General features: G+C 41.6%; 1 protein-coding gene across 9 annotated transcripts in view; it reads left to right on the top strand.

Annotated features, from left to right (window-relative positions):
* The window catches only part of KCTD1 (potassium channel tetramerization domain containing 1), a 101,999-nt gene that overhangs the window by 37,244 nt on the left and 39,017 nt on the right, over positions 1 to 25,738 (top strand). The window contains exon 1 of one of the 9 annotated variants that reach the window (XM_071418594.1): positions 24,619 to 24,777. The exons of the other annotated variants lie outside the window; for them this stretch is intronic. Coding sequence (XP_071274695.1) covers positions 24,772 to 24,777 — 6 coding nt within the window. The 5' untranslated portion in view covers positions 24,619 to 24,771. Of the gene's footprint in view, positions 1 to 24,618; positions 24,778 to 25,738 lie in introns of those variants that run through there. 9 annotated transcript variants of the gene reach the window in all.

The raw sequence follows: 25,738 nt of genomic DNA, 5'->3' as shown, positions 1-25,738 counted from the left end.
TTCTAGCTCATTATTTCAGGTAAAAGCTAATGCTCCTCGCTGTATTTAACCCTGGGTTCCTCTTCCCCTTGCTTTTAACGATCTTGAAAGCAATTTCGAAACTTCGGGCACAGTTCAGCTTTTGAGGAGGAGCACTGCACGTGCGTCTGGGAAGGGGAAGAGGGAACTGAGCAGAGCAGTCAGTGGTCATGGAGTGTGTGTGTCTTTAACCTGTTACATGAGGCGTCTTGATACTTTCAGGTGTCAGACTAGAGAACTCTGTCTCTACCCTGGCCCACAAATCCCTTCACACTTGCAGAAAGCTTAGGCGAGGAGAAATCCAGCTGCTGTAGTGTTTGGTGCAAAGCTGAGCTTCCTACGGGAAGCGTTCGGAGCTGTAATTCTCATTAGCAGTGGGCTGTGGGGAGAAAGGGAGAAATAGCTAAAATAGAGTACACAGGCATCTGCTGTCTTCCTAAGTGTATCAAGAAAGAAAATGAGCAATCAGCAAGGGTAATAGAACTAGACAATGTGAGTTTTATCAGTAATTATATGGAAATGTTCACCTCCATTCATAATTTCATGAGTTAAACAAGGTGCCCACTCACTTTTGTAGCTGAATCTTGCCTTTGCTACAAACCTCATTAATGTAAATCCATAATAGAAAAAAAAATGTCTCTTTTCTTTTTTTTTTTCCCCATTTTCATCACCAATTTTTCTTGTGTCAGTTTTAACTTATGCACTTCTGGGATGTGACAAAATGAAAAAATACTGGTTGGGGAATGGATTTCCTTGGGAGACTGTTAATGCTAAACTTTTTCTCTCTAGCTACCTTTTATGATACTTACACTAATCGAGGTCCAGGGCATTTCCTGGGGAAATTAATGACTGGCTGAGGTTAATGGCCCAAGGCATTGCCTCAAGCCATTGGCTCTCCCAGCCCAGTCATTAATCCCCAGGAAATGCCCTGGCCCTCAATCGTTATTGCTTAATTATAAACAAAGAGTTTCTAGGCCTTTTTACTGAATATATCTCATCAAGTACCATGACACTAAATTCCACTGTTGACAAATATTACTGATTCCTTGAAAACATGAAGGTCATAAGTTTGTGGTTTATTGGTTGTCTTTGTAATTAGTCTTCCAGGGGACAGATTGTGGAACTCATGGATTTGTGCAATACTCTAGTGAAAAGTGGTGGCATAATGTGTGGGTATCTTAGCATATATTCCTTATTCTGTGAGTTTTGATTTTTTTTTTTTTAATAGCATTTAGCAAAGTGTGGAATATGAAAGTACTAAATGGGATGTCTTCAATTTGCATTGACTGTCTGAGCAAGAATGTTGATTTTAGGTTTTTGTGTTGTAGCTCCCATTTTTCGTTTAGCCCCAAATTGTCTTTTCAACACTGAGTTGGTAGGAGCCTCCTCCAGAGCTCAGGAAAGGTACATTAAATGTTCATCTTGATCCAACTGTTGCTTTAGGTTTTAACCATAAGAGCAGCATTTATAGTGTATTTTAAGCATACAGCACTGCCATCATGGCACAACTTTCTTTTTAGCTCTTATTTGCTCTGAAGTGTAGCAATTTTCCTGCCACTGACAGCAGTACTTCAGTTCAAGTTGATGACAGAGAGATGTAATTTGGCTGTTGTTCATCTCCCATGTTGCTGAAAGATGAACAATAGCTAAAGCTTGAACTTTTGATGCTACAATGTGGTGGTAGCTTTTGGGTTTTATAGATGTGGTACATGCTGAACTTACTACAGTAGTAATACCCAAAAATAGGTGTAGGAAAATAGTTTGGCCTCTGCCAGGGGGGAGGAGAGTTGCCTGTCACTTGCAAATGCTTTGGTTACATTTGTTCTGTGACTTGGTTGTGTTTCTCTGGCCTGTTTGTCAAGAATTTATTAGCTTTTAAGATATCTACCAAAAGCTTGGTCATTAAAACCTGAGCCATGTGCATTTGTCGTAGCTGTTTTGGGGAATCCTGAAATGCCTTTTTTTTTTCTTCTGCTTTAAATTCAGAGTTGCCCTTTTTGCTGTCTTTTGATCTGACACATGCCTTTTCATTGCCTTACATTCTCTTTGAAGGGCTTACTTTGACCTGAACCAGAAATCTAGTTCTGGCTGCAGGTTTTGCAAAAGAAGGCAGAACAATAGCACATGAGGAATATGAGTAGACAGTAGGCACAGCTGGGAGCAAATCAAAAGTAGCTAACAAGTCTAACCCCTTTTAGTTTTGGATTTTGGAGGAAGCAGATAAGAATCTGATCTGGGAACGTCCTGCACATTCCTTAAATGGCCACAAAATTGACTTGTGTTTTGTGCAAGTATCTCTAGAGCTCTGACCAGAATCGTTGGTAGGTGCTTCCCCAATGTGCAGGGCAGAAGAACTCATCAGGTAGCTTCAGGGAAGGATGCTTAGGATAGTGGTGTAAGGATGCTAGGCTTTATTTCTATCGGGGTAATAGATGCAGCAATATCCCTATCTTAAGGGCTTGAAGTACAGTGGCTATTAAGACTGATGGCTGCTAAAGACCTTGTTAGTTCTTGTGACAGTACTGCTATTGATCAGGTTTCAGAGGTTAGTGCTGTGCTGGCTGCCCTACTGCAGAGTTAGTGCTCTTCTCTTTGATTACTGGATTATCCCAGGTTGCAAGAAAATCCACAATTTTCTAATTTTCTTTTTTAAAAGAAGCATTGAGGTTAAAGTCGTAGAAGGTAAGGGTTAAAGAAAGTTTAATCTATGGTTTAAGAAATTGTATCTAACTTGAGGCTGCTGTTTGTTGTTACTTTGTTACTCACAGATTTTTTAATGAGGAAGGTTTTTGCTCTTCTGCTGAGTTACAGATCTGGAAAGTAGATCTGTGGAAGGGACTATTATACCTAATACTCATCAAAATTGCTATGAAATCCTTGGAGGGCAGGGGGATAAGGTAGTAGTGGTATCAAGTTTGGTCCCCAAAGCTTTCTTATCAATGTCCTTAGTGAAATGCAGGAATCCTGGCTATGGCTCTTTCGGGCGGAAGTCAGTGTTGTTTGTAACTGAGTGCTTCTAAAGATTGTTGAAGAGAGATAGGGTTTTTCTTTTTAAGGAAGTAGGATATCCCAGGCTACATTCCTTATAATGAAGATGAAGCTTGTTAGGCATTGAGTGTTTCCCAAGATGAGTACAAGACAAGCAGAATAGAGATTAGGCGTAGTAATCTTATATACAGCTTTGGGGGCAGTACATGCACTGAAAGGAATGAAGGGAACTGGTTTTTCTTTCCTTGGCTGAGATTGGTCCATGTTGAATGAACTGTTAGGGAGTTGATTGTAGGTGACTTGGGAGAGTATTTCAGAGCAGATCCAAGAATGGTGTTTTGATACATGCATTCAGAATGGTGGCTGTGGAACTAAAGGTCCAATACTCTCTTTGTAGGTCCTCTTGGTTGCATTGGCATATGATATGTTGGAGGTATTAAATTGTGCAACTATTTCAGCTGGTGATTTTTACTATCACTTAATTTTTCAAAATATTTTTCCTTTTTAGAAGTTACACTAATTTTATTTAGTTGCACCACATGAGCTGGTCGGAGAACTTGCTTTGTCCAACCTTCAGCGATGGCAGGAAAGCAAGAGGTGACCAGTCCCTTGTAGCTCAAATGAATATGACTTTTGTGATACAATCAGGAGAAAAGAAAACAACATCACTGAAGGTGCTGCTGTATTTTGACACTCTTTTACATCCTGTAGAATCTGAAATGACTATGTTGGTACTCTGTGCACATCAAAGATAAAAAACGCACAAGCTTAAAGGCAGCAGAGAGCTGATTTTTTTTTTTACACATAAAAAGTATTCTGTGATTATCCTGTAAAAGATTTCCCATTGCCCACTGCTCTGTTTCTAGAGAGCAAGAGATCAGAAACTGCTCAGTCTAATTGGTGAGTCTGTGTGACAGGGAGCTGCCTTATTTCATGTATGGTGTAGAAATAAATGAGTGCTTAAACCCTTTGAAACATACCACTACTGCAAAAGCCATAGGCTGTAATTAAATTGAATGTGGGGTTGTATTGTCTTGTGCCCTTGGCTATAAACTTGATAACAGGCCATGGTACCCCCACTATTGTGTTGGAAGCTGGAACCTAATTAGAGATGTTGTAGATTTTCAGTCACTTTCGAAACCCTTCTGTTCATCTTTTTCCCCGTGTCCTTTCTTATTATTTTGCTTTTCTATTTCTGAAGCAACAAATGCACCCTTCTTTTCAGAAGGAAATTGTTAAAGGCATGTAGCCAAATATGTATGTGCAAGATAATTTTTTTATCATATTTTGGATTCCAGGGACAAGTGTTGGTAACTGCATTTTATCTGATGTGGAAGAGATTTATTAGTGTTGAGACAGTAAAAATATATAATCATGTTTCCGGGGAATGCTTTCAGATTCTTCTAGGCATTAGAATGGGGAATAAGGAAGGGATTGGAACTTCTCATAATACCTTGATCTGAAAGTAACATTGGAACATGTACAATTGAATTCTGTTCTGGTTGTTTTTTGGGGATTATCAACCAGGAAAAATGGCTTTTCTGGGCTTTTAGAAATTTTACATGCTTTGCATTCAGCCAATTTTAGTTGATCTGAAAACCTTCAAACTTGCTAAGGACTTAATCCCCAATGAGAACAACTATCTTTGATGTGTTCTTAATGCAACTTCTAGTTTCAAAAATAATCAAAATTGTAGTGCACAAATGTATTATAAACATTTCCAATAAATTCTTAGTTAATTGATAAGGTCACCTATTGTGTGCACCGGTACACTTCTGTAGCTAGGACAGATCAGTTTAATGAAATGGAAATTGAATGACATTTTAAAGCCCCATTCACTTTACCAATGTATGGATTTTTTTTTTTTTTTTCACTGTATGTTTAGGACACATCTGCTCCATATAGCACAGTTCTGAGCTAGCACCTCCTTGAGACTTCTGACTTGCTTCAAATCCTAGCCTGAGTGTTCTGATGTGGTTTGCAGTGTTCTTGGTACTTAAAATAGGTCATGTAGTCTGGATATAATGCATTAGTGTGTGACTTCTGGAGAGAGGTAATCACTTCTCTTCAAACAGTGTCACCAGCTGTAGGAAACAAGTCCTTCCCCAAGTTGGACACGGGAGATGAGGACTGAGTGGAGCTTTTTTGGTAGTGGGGATAGCTCGTGGTGGAAGGGAGGTTGTTTGGTAGGTGCTGTTCAGGTAACACAGGCTGGACCATTTGTCTGTGTAAAGGGAAGAGAGCAGAAAACTCCTTACAGGAGGCAAGGTGTGAAGCTGAATTTTGGCTTTCCTTTTTCTGCTTCCTTATCCAAAAAGTCTTGTGGAGGTGCTGGGGTGATTTCTGAGCTGAGCTTAACTCTACCACAGTGCTTCACTTCTCACTCTCCTCCTCAAAGTGTCTTGGGACCAGGACCAGGTTTGATGATGCTGTTGTTCGTTTTAGTTTGGCTTTTGATATCAGGAGTGAGAGGAAGAGGAGCCTGTGTAGTTGAGACTCTTCTGCATGGTAGTGCTAATGAAGGAGCCACAGCTCTCAGGCTCCCCTGCAAATTGGCACCTGTGTGTACTCTGTTAGTACTTCTGTGTCAGCCTGTCAGAAATGTAATGCATAAATTCCTAAAACACCTTCTTTTAAGCCTTTCGTGTGTGCGTGTGTCTGCTTATGTTTATTCAAAATTAGAGATTGCTGGAAAAATTTCAAGAGTGATTTCTCAACACCCTTTAGCTGAATCCTGAGCTTTTACTCACCACAGTGATATTTTTAGCTGCTTCTTCTACTGCTGTTGATTTTTCTCTGTAGGTTCTAGGAGGCTTCAAAAGTGGCAGAGGGAGGTCAGTCTGCAGTAAGGGCAGTATCCAGTGTCTGATGCCTTGGCTTTGAGTCATTCAAGTCCAGTTTGGTCATACTGAGCCCTTACTGTGATGCAGGGTGGCAAGGATGGGGAGCTTGTCCTCACCTTGCTGGTGAGAGCTCTTGTTTCATGGGTGCTGATGTGTCTGCAGTGCACACCAAGGGACAGCATTGAAACTCTTGGGCTCAGTAGCACCAGTGGTTAATTATTGAGCATCCTCTGGTTGGAAGCTGCCCTGGAGAAATAGCAGCAGAAGCATATGGTGTGTCTGGCCAGTGCGGGGGTGGGAGCATGGGTGTGCAGGTTTAGCGTGAAAGAGAAGGGGAAATCTGCTCGTGTTGCCATCCTCGCTTCATTTCTGTTTGGGATGGCTTGAGACTCTTGTTGATCTTTTGTCTGAAATGTGGGGAAGAGGAGAAAGCAAGGGAGATGAAGTTGACTTAAATAGCTTCCTTCCTTCCTTCTTAACAAGGGCTAGCTGTTTCACCTGTGACACGCCTGATAAATTCTTTCCCTTGTATTGAAATCGCCCCATTCAGAAGAATGTGAGTCTTCTGAAGTGCTGTAATTAACCCATCTAGTTTTGATGCCAAATTGGGAGGACCTAGCTGAGAGTTGGGTTGACAAGTTGGAAAGTGTAAATGGGAGCACAGATGTCCTAACAGAATCCTATGGCTGTAGTACAAACTGTTTGAAATTCAGATAAAGAGGGAGCCTGCTTCAACTGATTGCCTTTTTGAGGGTTTCCCTGTGTTTCTAATGATTTTGTAACTAGCAGCACTGGCTAGTCACAAAAAAAGTTTGCATGCTATTCCTCCTTATCTCAGATATGACAGTGATACTGGCTGTTTGTGGTGATGCTTTTTGTAGGTTTTTATCAAGTTGATCAGTACTAGTTTCCATCTTGAGTTTAGAAAATGTCTTTCTTGCCATGATACACTAGTTTCTGCAAGCTCTCCTAGATTGTTGCCATACCGGGTTCACATTTTGCTCAAGTTCTTAAGGGATTCTTAATGCTTTTTAAGGGATGGGGGAAATAATAAGATGCTCTAAGCTTGTGCAGTTTGACTGATCAGCAGTTCAGAATGACCTGTTGAGCTTTTTGGTTTATTTTCTCTTGTCTCTTAATTTAGTAATGCTGAAGTATGTATCTTGCTGATTATCTCTTTGAAAATACAGTTTCATGGGGAAAAAAAACAAAACACTTTCTCTGAAAACACACACTATCAGTGACTGACTGACTTAGGAGGGGAAAAGTAATTGTTCTTTGAGGAAGAACAGATAAGGCAAAGCTTTGTGGTCCATGAAACCATGTGAGGAAAACTTAAGTTCTCTAGAACTGACTGGATCTGGTAAGAATATGATTATGATTTTTTTTTTCCCCAGCACAAACCCTTGAAAAAGTCATATTCCTAAGCAAGGATGGCAATGCAAAATTCCTCAGTCTTTGAATCTGCTTTTTTTCCTCCTCAAGTGCTGTTTGAAAATAAAATAGGCAGAATGGGACTAACGTGGGTTTGGTGTCAGCCTCAAATTGTTGCAAAATCGGCTTTCTGAAGCTGCTGCCAATCCAGAGCAGTATGTGTAACACAGTTACAGTTTGATTTTTGAAAAGCAAAAATAACTTCTATGTCCTTTCAGAACTTTGTAGCTTTGCCTTCCTTTTGGGGTATTTGACACACTTTCAAAGTAACCTTATTACTGGTTTTATCTCTTAGAAGTCTTTGTAAGTTACCTTTTCCGTGAGACTTTTCGTGTGTTACTTTTGAAATGCACTCGAATACAAAATTTTTTTTGTTGTTTCCACTGAAAGTACTCTAGATACAAGCTGTTCTGTTCAGGTTTAGGCATTGGAAAGTATCAAAAGTGAGGAATTTTAAAAAAGCTAAGGAAAATTATGTTTATTCAAACTAGAAAGTACAAATGTGTCAAAATGGGCACAGCATGTAGAATGTACAGTGACTCAATACTAAATATAGTATTAGTTGAGTTGCTAATGCATTGTATTGATGTATGGAAGTAGCACTACACTACTGTGTAACTGGCAAAATTATCCCCATGGTACAGAGGAGGATAATTCAAGACTTCAGAGTTTATTGTGGTAATTCATTAAGAAAAGATCTCTCCTTCTTGTGCTAAAGTAGAATTTTAACCACTCAGTTTTTCTCAGTCTCAGTATATTCACTTCCAGACTGCCAGTGGATATAATCAGGATCATGAATGTAATAGTAGGCTAGATTTGCAGTACAGGATAATGATATGGTAGTAACTGTGATTGCCATGTAAATATTCAGAAGCTTGTGTATGTTGTTTTAATCGGTGAGAGATACAAAGGCATCAGGTCAAATCTGTATCTTTCCAGGAAAAAAATATAATAGATGAGATTTTTTTTTTCTTTTTTTTTTTAAATATAGAAGGCTCATGTCCAAATTTTTGCTAAAACAGCAAAACACACTCCTCCTCTTCCTGCTTGGTAACTCAGCTGACTATTTTAACTTATTAAGGCATTTTTATTTCTGTAAAGTGCTGGACTGATTTGACTGGACACTTCTTTTGCTAGGGGCTTGTGATCTTACCAACCTAGTTGCTGTGAAATGCTCTGGTGTGGTGGCATTGTTCTGTGCAGATTACCAGCAGCAGAGCTGCCAGAGCTACCCAGCTCCCCTAACCCTGTCAGCAGCTGCCCCTGGCCTGGCACAGGGGCTGGCAGTGCCCTCCATGGCCTGTCCCTCCTGCAGGGAGCTGGTTCAGGCTCCAGCCACAGGAGCACTGCCTCTGGAGCAGTGGCTCAGGGTTCTGTAGGTCTTCTCAGGCTCTCCTCCCAAAAAGGGAACTAATGCTAGAAGGAAAAATTAAGTATCTTCCCCCTCACCCCAATCTTTATAAAAAACTCCAAAAAAGCCCCACCCTGAAAAGCTTTCATTGTCTTTAGCATTAATGATAGTGGTCTGAAAGAGCTGTTATTTATTTTATCTGAAGGGATTAGATTTTAGAAGGGAAAGGAGCCTTCCAACCTATCAGGAGGCCAGAAAGGTTAAATAACTGAGTAGCAGGATTTTGAAGGCAGAGCATGATTACTTTGTGAGAAGAAAGAGATGGAAGTAATAGGTTGAAATGGAAAATAAGGAGAGGAAAGGTAGGGTGAGATTACCTTAACAACTATCTTGCTGCAGCATATCATTTGGGGAACTAGATTAACTTCTGTATGCCAGTGTGGTTCTCCTGGATTAGTTAATGGATTCAGGGATCAAAAAATAATATCTCTGTTTGGAGAGGGGTAAAATTGGAGGAAGAAATTAGGTGGGAAAACATCCTTCTTTCCTAATGCTAAATAACAAATTTAGTAGGTGCACTGAAACAAAATCTGATCAAGGAAAAGGTGGACCCAGAGAGATGGCAAAGAAGAAATATGCATATTTTTCTTTAAAGTAGAAAAGCTAGAGGAAAATATAAAAGGGGCAATTAAGGGGCAAAGAGGGAAATCTGAGTTTTCTTCAACTTTAGAGTGAGTTAAAAAAAAGTGAGTGGGACTTAAATGAAGTGTGTTGTATTATTACCCCTTAGGGGAACTAAAATCTAAAGGTTTTTTTTCCTTAACCTTCAAAAATGTGATATTTAAATCTTGGTTTCCTGTAGAGTTTTGTATTGGAGTAAGCCTTGGTTCTTGGGTATGTATTCTGAAAGAAATCTGCTGTCAGCACGGTGGTAAAATGGCCTGTAAGCATTGTGTTTGGTTTTATGCCTAATGGACAATAAAGTAGTTTCCTCAAGCTACTTGAAATACTCCCTGTAAACTAAAGTGTCCGGATCAATTTCTCATTCACATCTTATTAAAGCTCACTGAGGAAGTTGGGAAAGCATGGTTTTGATCAGAGCACTGTTGAAGCTAGTCATAAACTCTCTTAATCCTTAAGCTACTTCATAAAATTCCTGAGAAGAACCTGGTGGGTTCCTGCTTTCAAAGACAGCTTCATCCCACCTGGATGAAGCCAAGCAGGGAGAGCAGCTCCACTCTATGGTGGGAGGGCACCCGGGAAGTGAATGGGGTCAAGGGGAGACAATTGGAGTGTCTTGTTTTTCCCATGTTTATCTGACTCACAGTTTCCTAGTGGAATACTAGGATTGTTGAATTATTTGCATGAATAGCTGTCTGCATCCAAAGTGACTTGTGCATGCTAGTCTATTCTCTGTATGTTAATGCCTGAATTTCTCTTGTGCAGTCAGTTCATGTTACATGACAACCTTTAATGCCTCGGTGGTGTGCTTGATCAAAACACTTTTTTTTTTCCCCCCTAAGGAAACACATGGTGTCACAGCTCTGAGAAGTCAGGAGTTTCTTGTTGGTAGGTAGATGGCTGGGTGCTAGCTTTCAGCATCACATTCTTGAGAAGAAGTTAAGCTGCTATCATACTGTACTCCACTTTTTTCATAAATATATTTTAAACTTTTATGATCTCTTCTATCAAGTTTCTGCCTATGCATCTGCATGAGTAGGAGGCTCAAATCAATATTTACAGGGTCTGCTTTCATGCTTTATATATGCAGCTATATCAAGATACATGATCGTGCATTTTATAAGAAACTTATTCAAGGGGAAGTGTTCATCTGATCAGCAGTATCTGCTTTTTTAACAATGATAGGAGGATGCTTTGAGCACAGTTGTATAAGGAATGTGCTTTGGAGAAACTGTCAAATATGCTGGCCATTTTGTGACTTGAAAATTGTGTTTAACTGTGGAGAAAAGTGGCCACCACAACATCACGGCTCCCTGGAGCAGCAAGTGTGCTGCCTGCATGCCAGTGGGACAGTGCCACCAAAGTAAATCGTGTTTCAAGACACAGGAAATGACAATGTTGGAGATGCTGTACCAGCAAATGGAAGGCTGTAAGCAGGATACAGGATAGATGGCAGAGATGTTATTCTGGCTGCACTAGTGAAAGAGTCAGAAAAAGGGGGCGTGGGGGAAAAGGTCCCCATCTGTAAAAATGGAAAGTATGTTAGCTGTTCCTAAAGCACATTTTTTTGTGACTTGTGAGAAAATTAGCAGTCTCAGCCTGGGTCTTAGTGGGCAAGTATCCTTGCATGTTGGTTGTCATGAGCTCATGCTGGTTGTGCCTGCTGTTGGCAGCCTGGGTGGTGAAGAGTTGCTCTTGCCCCAGAGGTGAGCTCCTGACTGGCAGGACAGGGTGACAGCCACGAGAGAAAACTTGCTCTGCCAGTGGTGCACTTTTTGCCTGGGTGGTCTGCTAGGCTGTTGATGTGTTGTTACCTCAAAGCAGCAGACTCCTGTACCAATTTCAGTGGAAAAACAAGACTAATGGCCAAATTTCTACACTCTGTCTTTCACTAATTGTGACAAATAGCAGTTTGCTTCTCCATCCTCCTGGCTTTACCATCTTTTTCATATAATTCACTGACTTTTACTTATGGCATCTTGTCTCTAATAATTTTTTAATGAAGCAGACAATTATATTTTATTTTATCCTGTGTGAGCTGCTTCTCATCATTTATTCTTGTTTCCCTCCACTCCATTTCCACTCCAGGAAAAAATTATTTCCAGTGAAGAAGGGCTGGATGTGTGTCATTCCAGCACTATTGCAAATGACCCTACAGATTTGCTTGGATACCCTGTTTTCTCACCTTGAATGCATGCAAGGAAGGTCATATGGGGCCTGTCCCCATTCCCCATCCCCACATCAGTGACCAAGAGCAGATGTCTGTAGAAGAGAACAGAAATGGAACAGATAGGTGATGCTTTTCATGTGGGTGTTATAAAGATGTTTGCCACTTCTCCCTCTGAGGTGTGACATGTCAGAAGCACATTAACCATTAAGAAGCAGATATTAACAGAGTCACATTGGGCCTGTGGGATGTATGGACTCCTTTACCTTTTCCTCTCCAACTGTTTTGATGGGAATGTTGATTACAGACAAGGTAAACTTGTTTGTACTTCATTTATTAATAACAAACTGTAAACTGCCCTGCCTCCCCTCCCCACAGGCAAGGCACTTGAGGAGATGCCAGGCAATTAAAGTACTTAAGACAGTAATTACAGTCAAATATACAACAAAAATAAAATCACTGCACATGATTTTTTTTATGCTTGGTTTTGTTCTATGCTTTTATTAAACCGCAATTCTTGCCTCACGATTGAACAGGAATCTCTCAACTGGTAATACCAAAGTGTTTGACAAGCTTTCTTTGGTTCATCTGCCTATTTAGCAAACCCTTTGATCATCTTCCTACTGAATTCATCACAGCTCAGATTCCTGCTTTTTAGATGTATCTTGCTATATAAAGCTGATGTACCTCTGAGCCTCAGTACCAATCAGTAGGGAGGTGATACCAATGCTATCTTGAAACTCTTCCTTTCTTACTTTTCTTGCTGGTTTTCTTATTGTACGAAGAGTAGCATCTCTAGTGGTAGTGATGCTTAGGAGGGGAAGACTGAATTAGGCTGGGGTGTTCATTTGGCTTCAGATATTTGAATTGAACCTGATGCATTTTAAACTCCAGAAATAAGTGTCAACAGTTTGATTTGTGAACCTATTTACTGAGTTAGCATCCTGCAGTAGAGTGTGTAGGCCAGCTCAGTATTTTTAAGTGAAATTCTAAGGGACTTCAGCATTCCAGATAAAGTACACTCTAAAAAGACAGAAACTTAGCTGTAATGAGATCCAGCTGGTGTGCATAAACCTTTCACATTGTGTTACATAGTTAAGTTGGTAAGTAATGTATGGGGAGAAGTTCTGGTGGCTTATTCTTTTGTACTGGAGTTTTACGAGGCTGTATAAATGCTGTAAGTATTTAATGGGGGAAATGCAGGATTAAAAGCAAACAGCTGATGATGTATGCTACAGAAATGTCATAGAGCAAATGTGTAGTAGTATCCTTTCAGTAAATATGAGATGACTGAAACTTGACATATGTTAAAATAGCTCTCATAAGAACATACGTTGACTTATGTTAAAATAGCTCTCATAAGAATAATTTCCAATTGATTGGTTTTATTAATGTGACTATTGCAGATTATGCTGGATGGCATCAGAGTGTAGATCTTCTCTGAGTAATGTTTTGACTGGTCTTTTTATTCAGTAAAATCTACATTGCTGTGGTATTCAAAGCAGAGGACAGGCTCATGGGCTCCTTACCTGTTCTCCTTTTAACAAACTGTAATTACAGAAACATAAACTACATCTTCATTTACTTCAATGGTAAGAGCATGGGAGAAGAATGTGGGAAGGCATTCTTTGTGCTGCCATCAATTTACTTGCCTATCCTGCAGTTGTTTCATAAACATCCTAGAAAGCTCCTGAAAATACCGAATGTGGAATGTGCCAAAAGTGGTTAAAATGCAAAACTTTGTCCTCTGACAGACAAGCCCTGGCAAATCTTAGCTTGATATTGCTGCCCTCGGCTGCCCTCCTCCTTTGTGGAAGGCTTTTGCTCCCTTGTGGAGTCAGCAAAAGGAACTGTGTGCCTGCACTTCAGCAGCTACAACAAACCTCAGTTGAGGGATTCAGGTTTTTTGGGTGCTGTCACTGTCACTGGTAACTTGAGTTGCCACGTTTATTCTGTGAACTGGAGCAGAGGAGGCAGGGTCATGTAGTCTGTTTTGCCAGCTGTGCTATGGGGGTGGTAGCCCTGGGGAGAGGAGTGGTTAAAAAAGAGTTGTCCGAAATTGCACAGCTATTTGCTGCATGATGATGTCTGAGCCCTCAGCTATCCTCATTTAAAGGCAATGGTCAGGGAGGTATCATAACATATTTAAAGCTTAGATAGCTGCTCTTAGAAGAGTATAATTTACAATAATTGCCACTTTTAATAATGAACTGATCTATTTGAGATGGCTCAATGCCCACTAAACAGTTAAAATGACAACCTAATTTTAAGATGCTGTTACCAATGTAGGTATATTGACCTCAAGCCGTTCAGAGGAATATTGTGGGGTGATTTTTCCATAGCAAAGGTATATTATGCTTAGGCACCCTTCTCCAAAAGGGAAGCTGAACTTAAAACTAGAAATAAATCTTCACTTTCTCAAGATTTATTCAATGAAAGGTGAAAGGAACATTCAGAACATGAGTGAATAATAAAAATCTTCTGGTTATGTGGGTTTGTATGTTCTTGTAAATCAGTCAGCAAGTTCCCAGTCATGACAACCACGTCCCACACTCTGACATTGCAGCCACCGCAAAACTCAAGAGAGGGATGTAATCAACCCCTAATAAAAGTGGCGAACCAAACAAGCAGCATTAAAAAAACCAAGGTGCTGTCTTCCAGATTTCTGACTTATTTTTTTGCAGGCTGTCAGCATGCCAGCAGACTCTTTAAACCCTCCCCCCTTTCCTCTGTGGGTCTCCACCTTGCCTCTTTCTGCTTGGTAAAGAAACAAGCAAAAATCCCATAATGGGACTTGATGCAGGGAAAATGGGCTGAAGACCTTTAAATAGCTTATACATAAGGATTTGACATGGCTCAATGTTTTGTGATCTTTGCCTTTAAGGAAATGCTCATGTAAAATATGGAAAAGAAATAGGTTGAAAGACAAAGCAGTGATAATGAATGCTCCTCTGTTTCTCTCACTGCCTTGGGGGCTGAGATCCCCACTGTTCCTGGTGAAGCCAGCATGAGGAGTTGGGCTGCACTGCTGGGCATTAGCCCTGCCTCAGGATTTCCAGCACGGGTGAGCTCTGGCCATGCTGCACCATGCCACCCAGATGTCCTGGGTTAAAAAATGAGGATAAAAGAAGCCTTACTGCTCAGCAGCCTTGGATCACTTGGCAGGGCTGTGCTTCTTCCAGCTTCTCACTGCGTGCAGGACCTGTGAATAGCCAGCAGACCTGCCGAAGCATTGGGAGCAGTGGCTGAAGGTGCTGCTAGGGATGACTGTGTACCCAACACCTTGTGTGCTTCTCCTGTGTGCATTGGCCTCCCTGGAAGTGAGACGTGAGCTAGCTTCAACCTCGGAATGGCTGATTCCAGTGCTCTGCCAGCCTCTGGCCAAAAGCTGGCCTGAGCCGACCCTGCCTGGCTTGAGGTCTGGTGGGATCGCAGTGCAGTGGGAATAAGAGGCACTTTGTTCTCCATCGTAGATACACTGTGATTAAACTTGGTAGTCATGAGGCCAGATTTACTGCTGTGCTCTCCCTGTTCTGCATTGCACAACAGCACAAACGCCCAGAGAGCGAGCAAATTTGATCCCTGTTTCCTAAGGATTGTGAAATTCTCCTTCTGTACAAATTTGCTGGCTGAATTTAAAGCGTGATTTATAAAAAGGGCCTTTCCTCTTAGAGTAAATGTGATTGCCCTTTCTGTAGGGCTGAAAGATAAATGTTCTTAGTCTTCAAGGGAACTTTTTTGGCATGCTATCCTTAACAAGATTTTGGCTCATCTTCCCTGCTGCACACTTTACTAACTTAAATCTGTTTAACTGAGATGCAAAAGAAAAATATTGTTTCTTCAGCATTTGGACTTGATGATGGTATACAAGAAATGCAGAGTAAGGCAGGCATTTGTTTTGGACTGTTCAGAGGCTTTTAAAAATCCTCCAGTCTGCTGTGGTCCTTAATTTTGGTCAGTTTCCTCTGACTGCCATTGCAAGTAGACTTTCTGTTGCTAATCTGCTGCCTGAAATACTCTTTGTTCAGGAAAGCAAGTCTCATTCTGTTGTAATCAGGGCTAGGAATTCAGCTTCAGGGTCACTCTTTGTGCTGTAGAGTTCACTGACCATGTTTTGCTTCTGGCAGTCCTAGCTTTGGCCCCTTTACACAGATCAATGCCAGGCTAACCCCATTTATTACTACTACTGAATCAAAACTCTGCTTCTCCTATTTAATTTAGCTCAAAATAGATGTAATGCAAACAAGCGTCAGCATGGAAAATGGGGGAGAAGAAAAAACCATACTCAGGGTTTTTTTGAATTAAATACATACTAAATGGTGTCAGGCTGAAAGTGGGAAGAATTATTTGGCATTGTATCATTAGAACCTTTCTAAAAATCAATCATCATCATTGATTCTAATTTGCATATGAGTATTAGAGTTTGTCTGCTTATCTTCCATTCCTTTGTTGTGTTTAAAACCATTTATAATGTAACTGTTACTGCTTAAGCTCAGCCATGCATTCACATTTCTCCTGGGTTTCTCAGTCCTAGATGAACCTCCTGGCTTGCTTCACTGTGCCCTCACGAGGTGAAGCTCCATCCTTATTCCTGGATTCCACAGTGTCAGCATCATAGAAACTTCCAGACTTGCTTCTGGTCGAGTGAGGCTGCTGTTGGCAGGACTGTGCTATTCTCGGTGAAGCCGCTTGATGCTGAGCACTTTGTAAGGCTCATCACTGGGAGATGGGTTAAGAGGTTTTGTTGAAGCAAGCATGTGGCTTGACTCCTGTGGCTATCAAACCCTGTGAGTCTGATATAATTTTTTTCTGTGTCTGTGGCACACCTCAGTGTGAGAAAGTGTTGGGCACCTCAGGACTTACTTGAATTTTAGATGACAAGATCTTCATGGCATGGTTGGCATCCAGCCATCTTTCCTGGCCAGGGCTGGAGTTAGGAATTCCACTTGCCACACCTCATTCCATGCTGCTTTTCAAATATGTGGAATAAGGCACACACATACCCTCACCCGTTGTTGATTTCTGGATTGAAGTTCTGTTCGTTGTGCAAGGCAGTGTGGGTGGAAATCATGAGGTCTGTTTTTAATGCTGAAAAACAAAATCTAGCCATTCATCCTTCCACTCTAGCTCCTTTCCCCACGGATAAACCTCTCCTCAAGCTATTCCCTTTTGGTTCTTCAACTCTAAGATGGTGTTCATCAGAAATCAAGTGTCTAGTTTGCTGTATTTGTAATGGGATGGAAGATAGCTGAGACAATCTACAACTTTGGGATTGTTACTGAAGTTAAGTTCTCTTATGCTCTACTGGGTGATCACCACAAGACTCCTGAAACCCTTCCTGTTTGTTTCAAATGCTCCTTTATTTCTGACATTACAAATCTTCTGTTCTTGAAGCCAGGCTTCTCAAATATTTTTTCTGGAGGAGAGACCTATGAACTGAAATGTTTGGCATTTGGGAGGAGTTTGCTTTTGGTTTTGTTTTTTTCCCCCACTCTTGGCAATTTAATGCCTTCTCCTTCTTCTGTCTGCTCTTTCCTTTTCCTTGAAGGGCTTTGTTGTTTCAAAAGGGGATTCTTTGGTTTCCCACTCCCAACATGTGCTCCTGTATCTGTTGCACTCTGTCCTTACCCTTTTCAGGAAAGCTAGTGCTTCAGCCTCTGCTTTCCTTCTTTTCCACACCAGGGAGAGAGCTGATGGTTTCCTCCACTGCTCCTGAGTGGGAGGCTAGCATGAAGTGAGACCCAAGCTGTAAGACCTTCCTGATGTTTCCCTCAAATTTACCTGGTTCCAGACAAAATCCTTTGCAGTTATCTCCCCTACTTTATCTGAGATTGGTTTTTTAAAGACTCTGGATGTGTTGCCATGCACAGTTGTCCCTTTATCTGTCAGCTTTTCCTCTTGTGAATGTTTCTTCCACTTTTCAGGTCCCTATTGGAATGTGGTTGGTTTCTTGCAAATGGTTTTAAAAAATTATTTCATCATAGTTGATGGTTTTCTGCACCTGACCCCTTTCATACTTTTGATACTCAAAACTGTTCTTTTAATTATTTTTTTTAATCTTTTTTGTCCCCAATCTTTTAGTCTTTATCCTTCTTTAAGGTTGTTTTTTCTGTATTACAGAAGATAGGTTCAAAACTCTGTTTTGTCCTAGAGAGGCCCCTGATCAGCATGGTCTTACTGGTTATTACCACTCAAAATATTCAGTGAGTTTCTTTCCTCTAGCTTTGGTTAAATGAAGTCTTCCCCTGCTTCCCTACAAACACAACAAAAGATTTCTTCACCTATTATTCTGAATGAGGGTAAGTTAATCTAAAGCTTACTGCCTCAACAGCAGTTTAAGTGAGCTGAGCTGAGCCTTTTGGCCGCTGCCAGCTTCTCTGAGAGCCCCGTAACAGGGCAGCCTGACAGAAGGGACATTTATTTCATAGACAAATGCCTGTTGCCCCTTGGTGGCTGGTCCAGCTGTGGCAAGTGACAGCCTATGTCCAGGGTTGTCTCACTTAACTTCTGTGTGTTTTGAAAATAATGTATCTTTATTATGTTTATCTTTTGTTTTCTTGATGAAGCTGCTGTTTGCTGGTTTAAGTTTGAGATGTCCCTTGGAATCATCAAAGGATGTGATTCTTCTCTGTGCAATGACATAGATAGGGGGACTATTGGTGTATGCCAATGTGTTTTTATTTTCAGTTTTATTGACATGTCTTGTACATTAGAGGCAATAAAAGCTAGTAGCTAGAGAAAACGAGACAGACTTTTATCTTTGATTGATCAGCATGGGTTTTGCTGCTTCTTTAAACATTTTCGGGTCCTTTTGCTGCCCAGCCACTGACATTTTGTGTTTTAGTAATGACCAGAGAGGTATTAGCACAGATTTAGAAGCAGACTATGCCATCCAAAGGAGTGCATATTGTATATAACATAGATTTCATCCACTCTTCTGAGGTTGTATGCATGGTCTGATTTGGTGTTGGATCAAGTAAAAGCCTTTTAATATAAAATTAAGAGTTTGCCGAGCTATTTAGCAGAGACTGTTTATTCCACAACCAAATAGTGGATTGCTGCTTCGTGAAGTTGGCAGAGGCAATGATGGTTGCTGTTAGCATATAGCACAGGGTTATATAGATTTGGGGTTAATCACCCCTGTGGGTAAAAAATGCTAAAATTAGCTGCCAAATGGATGTTTTTATCATATAAGCTACAAGGACTACTTGGGGAAATCCCTACGGGTCTGAAAACAATAACCAAAATTGTATTTCTTAGCCATGGATCTTAGAGTATCTTTTACATATAATGGAATCAAATGAACCAGATCTAAAATATGCTTTGTTCATGTGCCATATGGTCGTTGTGTTGCCAAGCACTCTTTTTGCCTGCCAGAGCAGACTCCTGTGTTCTCCTTTCCTTGAATCCTGCCCTTCACACTAAAAAAACAGAATTGCTGCTTGACCCTCATAGGGAATGGTGGGCATATGACTTTCTCTGTTCCTCCCTGAATACATTTTCAGCATTTAAGAAAACTCCAAACACCAGAAAAGAGGCAAAGTGAAATAAAAAACCTTCATGTGATACTGCATTGAAGGAGCCTTTTGAATATACTCACAGCTGTATTTAGCTTAGTTTGGGACTTCAGCATCTCCCTACCAGCCATCCAGAAACATACCTACTTCTGTAAGGGATTTAAAATCCAAAGGTGGACAGATTTTGGAGTAGGGCAGGGGTAGAGAAGTGTCTGGGTCACCAATGGGTTTGAGTGCAGGTTTCATGTGCCACGTGCATAGCCCATTCCCAGAGCTCTGGGGAGAAGCCCCCATTGCTGTGTGCTACCTCTTGCATATTTTTAGCAGGGGGCTGTTTCCTGCCCCCATACAGTGACACCCTTCTGGTGTTATGCTGCCTGTCCCAAGGTATTAAGTAACCCACAGGCATTTTGAAATAGTTAATCATAATATGATTTCTCTCACGATAATGTTTGGGGTTTTTCATTCTCCTGCTTGTTATGAAATCTGTAGGCTGATAATTTTAATGGGAGTTACAAGAGGAGAGGAAAAATTCCCAGCAAGCCCTGGAAAAGCATGGGAGAGGAGGGTAAACGCTCCCTATTGCAGTCCATCCTGACAAGAACTTCCAAAAAGCCTGTCATCTCAGTCAGTTCAACTCTCACCCTTTCCTTGCACTGTTCTCCCTCTTGGCAGTCCCTGTCCCTCTAGTGGGGTTTTGATAAATTATCATTTTAGTGAGACTGGGGCGTTGCTTTGCTAAGTTCAGCTTCAGAGACTTGTTGGAAGGGGAGTAGATGAAAAAGCAAGAAAGAAAACTGAGTGACACAGGGGTCCTGAAGGTCAGGGTTTTTTCCTCATGGTGTTTCATTGATCCCAGAGTGAGGAATGTATAATTTAATATTACAATTTCACACCTTATTTCTAATGCTCTATGAGACTGAGCTGTGATTTTCAAAATTGTGGTTCTGTTTACATCTTTATCATAAATTAAATAATTACAAATGTGTGGCTTCAAAGCACTTTCATGCCTTTTTCCTGCAGTCAGGTTATAGATGAAACTATCTGTTTTACTGGCTACTGCCATAATTACCAAATGGACTCAATGTCTTCAAAATTGCAATTCCAGCTGAGAATATTTTATTACTAGTTGCTTCAAGAAACATCTGGAGAGTGCTTAAAGCTCTTGCGTCTTACAACATTTCAAAGATGTGGTTTTATCAGATCCTTCTATTTTGTCCCTTACCTTTTCCTCCTAATATGGCCAGGAGACCTTAATAAAGACTTTCTTGTATTTTTCTTAAGCGTGGTAAAAGTAATTCTAGATACAAAATTCTTCAGATAGTACACAGGTGGAGGTGTTTTTTTGTTTTCATGTTCAGTCTGAAGTAGATATCTTCTCTAGATGGGTCAGTGCTATTTCTTTCTGCTCCTAGGCAAATTAATAAACCAAATTTAAAAGTGCAAAGGAAAGCAGGCGGCTGGCTGATTCAAAGGGAGAGGCTATGTTTTTCATCACCACCCTTTCAAAGCCTCTCTGAATCAAAAGAACCATTGGATTGCAAAGGCAAGACCTATGCCACACCAGAAGCTCCCAGTTCAGCAATTTTCCCAGGGTAAAATTATAACTCATGTTTCCTCAGCACAGGCTGTAACTGGCAGCGTTCCTTCTACTTCTAAGGGTGAAATCGCTGGGGGGAGAACAGACATCTAATGTGCCTCTGGAAGTTTTACAATGGGTGTTAGCCTCCCTTTGTGGAAAGGTAGATGTTCTTCTGGAACATACCCAAGGGCAGGTGCTATTCAAACTGGAGTGTAAACTGACTTCAAATAAGGCAGTACAGGCTTCTTTTTGTTCAGTTTGTGAGTCAAATCTAAAGAAGAAAAACCCATTTCTCAAATTCTGACAATTCATGACAATCTTCCAGTTATCCCACTGAAGTCTACATTTTTATGGGTCTTTGAAATCTTCAGATACGACTGCAATTCAAGACATTAATCTTTATTCATGTACTGCTGATAGGATCTTACCTTGCAAACAAAACAGATTTTAACAATGCTTGTTTTTTAGTGTTACTTCTCACCAGAAGATTATTGGACAGGTAGCAAATTTGGTCCAAGAAGACGTAACCACTTGGTTTCTTTCCCACTCAAATCTTAGCACCATTTGTGAGGATTTGTTTGACTTTGCATTCAAATACACCAGCATGGTTCTGGCAGAGAGAAGTCCTTTCCTTCTAAACCCAGGAGGGAGTGTTTGTTGTTGTTTCTCCCTTTTCCTGATGTGAAGACTCTTGCAAAATATGTGTAGAGTGCCTGCTAGAAGTGGATAAAAGGCAACAGTGCTTGAGTGAAAAGTCTGACTAAAAATTACATTATTAATAAATCTCAAGCTGCAAGTAGTCTACTTGGGAACAGTTGAAAGATGGATTCCAGTGTTCAGAGTTCCCCTGTTTGTTCCCATAGCTGTTCCTGGCCCAAACCCCATGTAAGTGTGGTGAAGGTGGCTGTCACATTCCTGCCTTCAGTGGTGCAGGAGATGAGCTGGCAGATGCTGCATCCCTCACAGAAGCACTGGGCGGTGTTGAGTGCTCTGTGCTGGGCTATTCCCTGGGACTGGGGAGAGCTGACTGAGTGGCTGTCTCTTGCAGGGAGGAGCTGTAGACTCTGAATGGAGCCCCAGAGCATTTATGTATGCTGCCTGCAAAGTAGCTGGCATGGCAAACCTCTTGCAGCAGGGATGAAGTGGTTCAAGATATTTGGATCTATGCTTCTCACTGGAATGAGTGAAGCCTTGTATGGTGGGGAAGTAGTCTGTCATCTCTGCCCTTTGTAAAAGGTGGAGCTCCCTTTGTGTGTGCTTGCTTTCCTATGAAGTACAAATAAATTCACGTTTTCTCTGCTACCTGAGGTTTGATAGAGGTACGAGAAGAAAAGCGACCTATTTTCCAGGTTTAAAGGAAAGTAAATGAAACTGTCCTCAGGGCAGCAGAAGCAAAGACTTTAGTATCTAGCTGTAGTGTTGTGGGCAGGGCTGCCAGGCTGCTGAAGGCTCTTCAGACCTGGAAGCCTTTCCCAGGGACTGCTCATCTTTTAATAGTGTTTCCTTTTTTTTTTTTTTTTTTTTTTTAAGTGTCCACAATGACTGCAATCATTCCGTGCTCAGACAAGGGAGCACTTCGTGCTTACTGGCTTGTTTCTGCAGTATCTGATGGGATACTTGTCCCCTCTTGCAAGTGAGAATAAAGAAGTTTGAGTTTGAAGGTGACTGAAGCACTGCATTGTGTACACTACACTGCATTGTGTACCTCATGAAATATTTTGAACTGGTCATGTCCAGCTCAGGTGTTCCAGCTCAGGAGTTACACTTTCGTTTGGTCACTCCTAACTTGGTTTCATTGCTAATTTGGGTAGATGCTGGTGCAGAACAGACAAGCCCTTGGTGGAGCAAGTGGCCTGAAATGTCAGCTGTCCAGTCTGTCTGTATCATAGGACACCCTTAGCAACATCATGGCAAGTCTGTTACCTTTGGTCCCATGTCCTCCTGCATCTAAACACTGTGTCCTCCAGCATGGTTAGGGGATGTTTTTGCCTGCTGCATCCTGGGGTGAACACCCTGTGATTAGAGTGTCAGGTGGGCAGTGGTGTGCTGTGCACTTACTGGGAGCAGCTTTCAAATCCGGTTTTACTTGTAAATTAAATGGGCGCTTTTGCTGAGTGAGAATTGAATCGGCACCTCTAAAGGCTGTAGAAGTTCTCCTTCCGTGGTGAAAGCCAAAGTGTTTGTGTTTGGAGGTAGTGAATCTGGGCTAGACCCCCAAGTTTCATTTGTTTTTTTTTTAATAATACTCTGGGTTGGATGTATTCCAAAGATCCTGCTTCTATTAGTGGCTTCAGTCAGATTCTGTGCTGGCCATGTTTGCCACTTGCTTGACCCAAGCACATCAAGTGTGCACATCAGCCACCTCCTACAGAAGGGCTGTGCTTGACCCAAGGAAGAAATGGGTAGGCAGTGCAGAAGAACAGAGATGTAATAAATTACAACATTTGGGCTGACCTCAGCACTACTCACCCAAACAAGCAAGGGGCTGAGTTAATCTTCCATAAAGAGTGCAAACTTATATTTTGAGGGAGGTATTAAACTTTTGTCTGCAGTTTCGAGGCTTAGGGAGGTTTTCTGAGAACTTCTTAAGTACTTGAGAAGATATATCCTGTCTCTGTAAACCTTGCCAGGTTTTTGAACTCGCCATTACTGTTGTACTGGTGTAGGTACAGGCCCTCATTTGACTTCTGCCATTATCCATGAATTCTTTTTCTCCACTTAAAGATTTTTCTTAAGGGCTCAATGACAAGTTTCTGATGAAAGTGTGGTTAGAGCTGTTCTGCTCAAGCTAGTTGTGTGCTATAGACTTGGCTCCTGAGCTCTGGAATTATCAAGGTGCCTCCAAGCTCTTGTCCAAGGGTGGTTTTTAACTGTCCTGCATCTCCAGGTAGGCAGCTTTCTCCACCAAGCACAAACAAATACCTCACTTCCTTCAGCCCTTTGCCTTGCATTTGGTTCTCTGCACCTGTGTCATTTATTCTAGGTCCTGGTCAGCTCTGAAATCCCAGCAAGGCTCATTTTCCCAAGGAAATGCCACCACATCTCTCCAGCGCTTGCAGCACTTAGTGTGTGTATGTGCTCTGCAGTGCCAGCATCTCCAGGAGGAGAAGGCTGAAGGCAGCCAGAATTTGGGATGTGCTGCAAGGGACCCCCATCTTGAGGGGCCAGATCAGCGCTCTACTCCAGGGACAGTGACTCTGGGACAAGGAGAATGTACCAGTTAAAATTGTCCCATCAGGTAAGTGCTCCAGTCTCCACTGCTGTGGCCACTCTGGTGTGACCAGAGGTGTGTTTATCACCTTTGTAGGCTTGATCTGCATTTGGACTATTTCAGGATACAGAGAGGACAGCCCAATACTGTTCCTGACACCTTCAGGAAAGAGTTTCAGCCTAGGTTTTTGTTTCACAATGAACTATACCCCACACTCTGGCTATGAGGGACTGACCCTTCTGGGTATCTCTGTCCCCTCTCTCAAGTGGCCTTGTGACACCCACCTTTCTAAAGTGCATTGCTGCATGTATTTCTGCAAATAATACTGAGTGCCCCAAGCATGGCACTTGTGGTGTGAGGAGTGAGCAGCTGCTTGGCATAGTAGATCTTCTGCAATTCAGTGGCTCAGCATATCCAGAAAACCTTCCTGCTCTTCAAGCTCTCCATTGTATTTGACAGTCTTGCATAGGATAATTTGACCTTCTGTTGTATATTGACAGACATTCAGGGTTTAAAATGAAGCTTTAGAGATTTAGAATAATAAATCTAGCACTACTATTGAGTCTCAGTGGACCTGGTGTCTTAGCTTACTGTGGCATTGAATTGCAGCTGATTGTGTTTTGGGCCTGTTTCTCGTGTGACGCTCAAACACAATTGTTCTGGAGCTTTGTCTTATAATTCCTAATGTTCAGAGTCAGCAATCCTAAACCTTGCAGCTGTGAGAGAAAGGGCAGTTGTATTATATTGATGAAAGGCAAAACATGACAGTGCAATCGGCATATTTTTGCTGGGGAAAACAATGGGCTGTTTCTTTGTTTTGCAGACCCAGTGGCAGCAGTAAAGCCCAACCATGTCCTCAGGGAGCTACCAACCATTGGTGTCAGGGTGAAGAAGCAGAAGCAAAGGATGGATGTGATTACATGTAAAGACTTTTTGACAAAGATCTGAGCAATTTCTTTGTGCCACTGGGCTCTTCAGAATGAAGGTGAAGAGAAAGCGCCATGATGGCATGCACACCTTGAGATCAAAATGCAGTTTGCATGCTCTGTGTGGGGCACTTGGTCATCTCTGACCACCTTGCAGGGCTCTGTCTGAGGGGTCAGCACAGTTGGTGTCATCTGTAGATGCTGAGTACCAGAGCCACAGCTAGAGAATTTGGTGTGAGGACATCACCAGCCCATAGAGGTACCCAGGATGGGATTTTCCCCTTCCAGAAACCTGGGTTTCTTGGACATGTAGCTTTGTATCTCTGCCTGCTTGCTATACCTTCCAGAAGTGCTGTTTGTACTATACTGATATTGTTTATGTTGAATAAATGCTTTCTCCAGCCTCTTTGTTGTGGCAACTCTTTTTGCTGAATTCAAAAAAAGGTGGGGGGGTACTTGTCCAAGCATTGTGGTGAGACCTGATGATGATTATTTTTTTAATCTTTAATGAAATGTTTGTTTTGAAAAAGTGCATCTTCAAAACGGGGACACTTGTGCAGGAGCCAAATCCAAGAGCGGTCCTAATGTTCCTGGTTTGGATGAAGTTCTCAAGCTGCACTTTCCCCCATCCCACAGGCACCCCAGAGCATCAGCCTGCTGTTTATTTCAGAGTGCAGGCACACAGATGTCCCTGACACTTGAGTGATTTCTGCTCTGTTCTGGAGGAGAAGGGATTTGACACCAGCTTCTGAAGTTTGTTTGCTTTTGGATTCATTCCCCATACAGTGGGATATATGTGTGCAGACTCTTCTGCTGGAGGTGGCTGATGTGGATGTGTTAACTGCTGTTTGCAGTTGTTCCTGGGCACCAAGCTTTTGTGAGGAGAAGCATCTGTCTCATGTCTCTCTGTGGTGTAAAAAGGATAATGAACACAGACTGACTTGATACTTTAGGATAAACTACTGCATGATTTTTCGCTCTAATGTCTAGAAGAGATAAGCTTGCCCTCACCTCCCTCAA

This window comes from Agelaius tricolor, unplaced genomic scaffold (genome assembly GCF_023055355.1).
Source record: "Agelaius tricolor isolate 1412-34295 unplaced genomic scaffold, bAgeTri1.0.p SCAF_2, whole genome shotgun sequence".
Classification (NCBI taxonomy): Eukaryota; Metazoa; Chordata; class Aves; order Passeriformes; family Icteridae; genus Agelaius; species Agelaius tricolor.
The sequence above is the reverse complement of the archived record's forward strand: the minus strand, read 5'-3'. Positions and strand labels throughout refer to the sequence as shown.